This window comes from Chaetura pelagica, unplaced genomic scaffold (assembly GCF_000747805.2).
Source record: "Chaetura pelagica isolate M959 unplaced genomic scaffold, ChaPel_1.0 scaffold887, whole genome shotgun sequence".
NCBI lineage: Eukaryota > Metazoa > Chordata > Aves > Apodiformes > Apodidae > Chaetura > Chaetura pelagica.
In genome coordinates this window covers 21,606-23,342 of record NW_009953985.1, presented here as the reverse complement: position 1 = coordinate 23,342, position 1,737 = coordinate 21,606, and the positions used below count along the sequence as shown (strand labels likewise).

General features: G+C 54.2%; 1 protein-coding gene across 1 annotated transcript in view; it reads left to right on the top strand.

Annotated features, from left to right (window-relative positions):
* The first annotated feature begins 1,487 nt into the window (after window positions 1-1,487).
* Window positions 1,488-1,737, top strand: part of MAN2C1 (mannosidase, alpha, class 2C, member 1) — a 13,708-nt gene continuing 13,458 nt past the window's right edge. Inside the window, exon 1 of the mRNA XM_010002247.1 lies at window positions 1,488-1,579. Within this exon, the coding sequence (XP_010000549.1) occupies window positions 1,488-1,579 (92 nt within the window). The remainder of the gene's footprint in view (window positions 1,580-1,737) is intronic.

The following is a 1,737-nucleotide window of genomic DNA, read 5'->3' as shown; positions in this document are numbered from 1 at the left end:
GGTTGGGAGGGGTGGGTGTGTTTGCATCCTGACTCTGTTGGGTGTGTTTGGCTTCCCAACCTGAGAGGAGACAGCAGAGGCAGCACGTGTGTTTGGGGATTAACTGAGGTCTAAGCAGTCTGTTAAGATATATAAATATATATTATATAATTTTAAATGTCATTAATATTATTATTTTTCCTTTGTTCTTTCCTGGTGGGTAATTTTTATCCACCTCATCTTCCAGCTCCAAGGCCCTTTGCTTTTGGGAAGTGTTGCTGAGCTACTTACCTGGGGTTGGTTGTGCTGATGTCTTGGGTTTGTTTGGTATCTTTTTTTTCCCCCCTCTCAGTACTGGAGGAAACAGCCAAAAGTACCAAACCCAGTGCTGGGCAGGGCTGCTCTGTGTGTGTGTGTGTGCAGTGTTGTGTGTGTGTGCAGTGTTGTGTGTGCAAGAGGCGGGCCAGGGGATAGGGTGGGTGAAACCTACACAGGGGATATATATATATATATGTATATGTATTTTTTAAGCACAGATGCTGCGTGCTGGAAGAGATTTAAAATGGGGGAAAGATTCTGATTTTAAAGAAGAGGTGGGCACTGACTTTGTAAGCCACAACTGCACCATCCTCCTCACAGGAGGCAGCTTTCCCTGCACAAACCCAATGGCTTCTGGCACCCCTGGCTGGGGAGCTGCTTCAAACCTCTCCCAGGGTTTTCATTTTCTGAGACAGCAGCTCCTCATCTCCTGGCATTTGGGGCTCCCTGCCAGGGGGGAGAGGAGGAGGATGTGCCCCTCACCAGTGCTGCTGCAGCCGGGGGGGAGAGTGCCGCCCGAGGGGCAAGTAGAGCAACCTCCTCTGGAGAGAGGGGTGGAAGAAGGAAGAGCCCAGCTTTGCCAGCAATAAGTTTCCCATCTGCTTTCTCCTCCAGGCAGGAAGGGGCTCCTGCATCTCCCATCCCAAAGGTTTCCCCCTGGTTTTCCTGTTGTGTTGCTCAGGCACACAAAAACTCTTGGGTGATGTGAACTTGGGAGCAGCTGGGAAGTGCTGGGGTGGGTGTCCCGTCCCAGGAGCCTGTCCCTGCGTGGCACGGAGACCCCCAGCTCCCTAACCCCCCAGCCTGTACAACAGCAGAGCTTTGGGGGTTGCTTTGCTTCTTTATTTAATGTCAACTCGCTCCTTTTCCCTTTCATTTTCCCTTCCCTCTGCCCGCCCTCCGGGTGATTTCCCTGCCTCTGAACCTTCCCCGCAGCGCGGTATTTCCACCAAAATATCAGGGCTAACCCTTGCCTGACAGCCCCTTCCTTCCTCCTCCCAGGCTGTGCCACTCCTGGGGTGTTTCTGAGGGGGGGAAAGAAGCCGTCGGGGCGGACGGTGATTCCTGCCCAGGCGGCTCCGGGGCCGCGGGAGGGATGGAGGGAGGCAGGGACGGGTTTAAAACCCTCCTTCTCTCCCTCCCCCCGGGCAAAGCTCAGCGCCTGCGTGGAGCAGGAGGGCCCCGTCGCCATGTCCTTCCTAAAACACCGACGGACGGCGCTGGAACGGGTGGAGAAGTTCCTTTCCGACACTTATTTCACCGACTGCAACTTGCGGGGCAGGTGGGGCAGCTCCTCGGGTTCTCTGCCCTTCTCTGGCCCAGCGGCAGCTTCTGGGATAAAGGATAAATGATGATAGAGGATAAATGAGAAAGGATTGATAAAGGATAAAGGATAAAAGCAGCCAAATCCCCCCCCCTCCCCATCCCCCGGTTATCCCG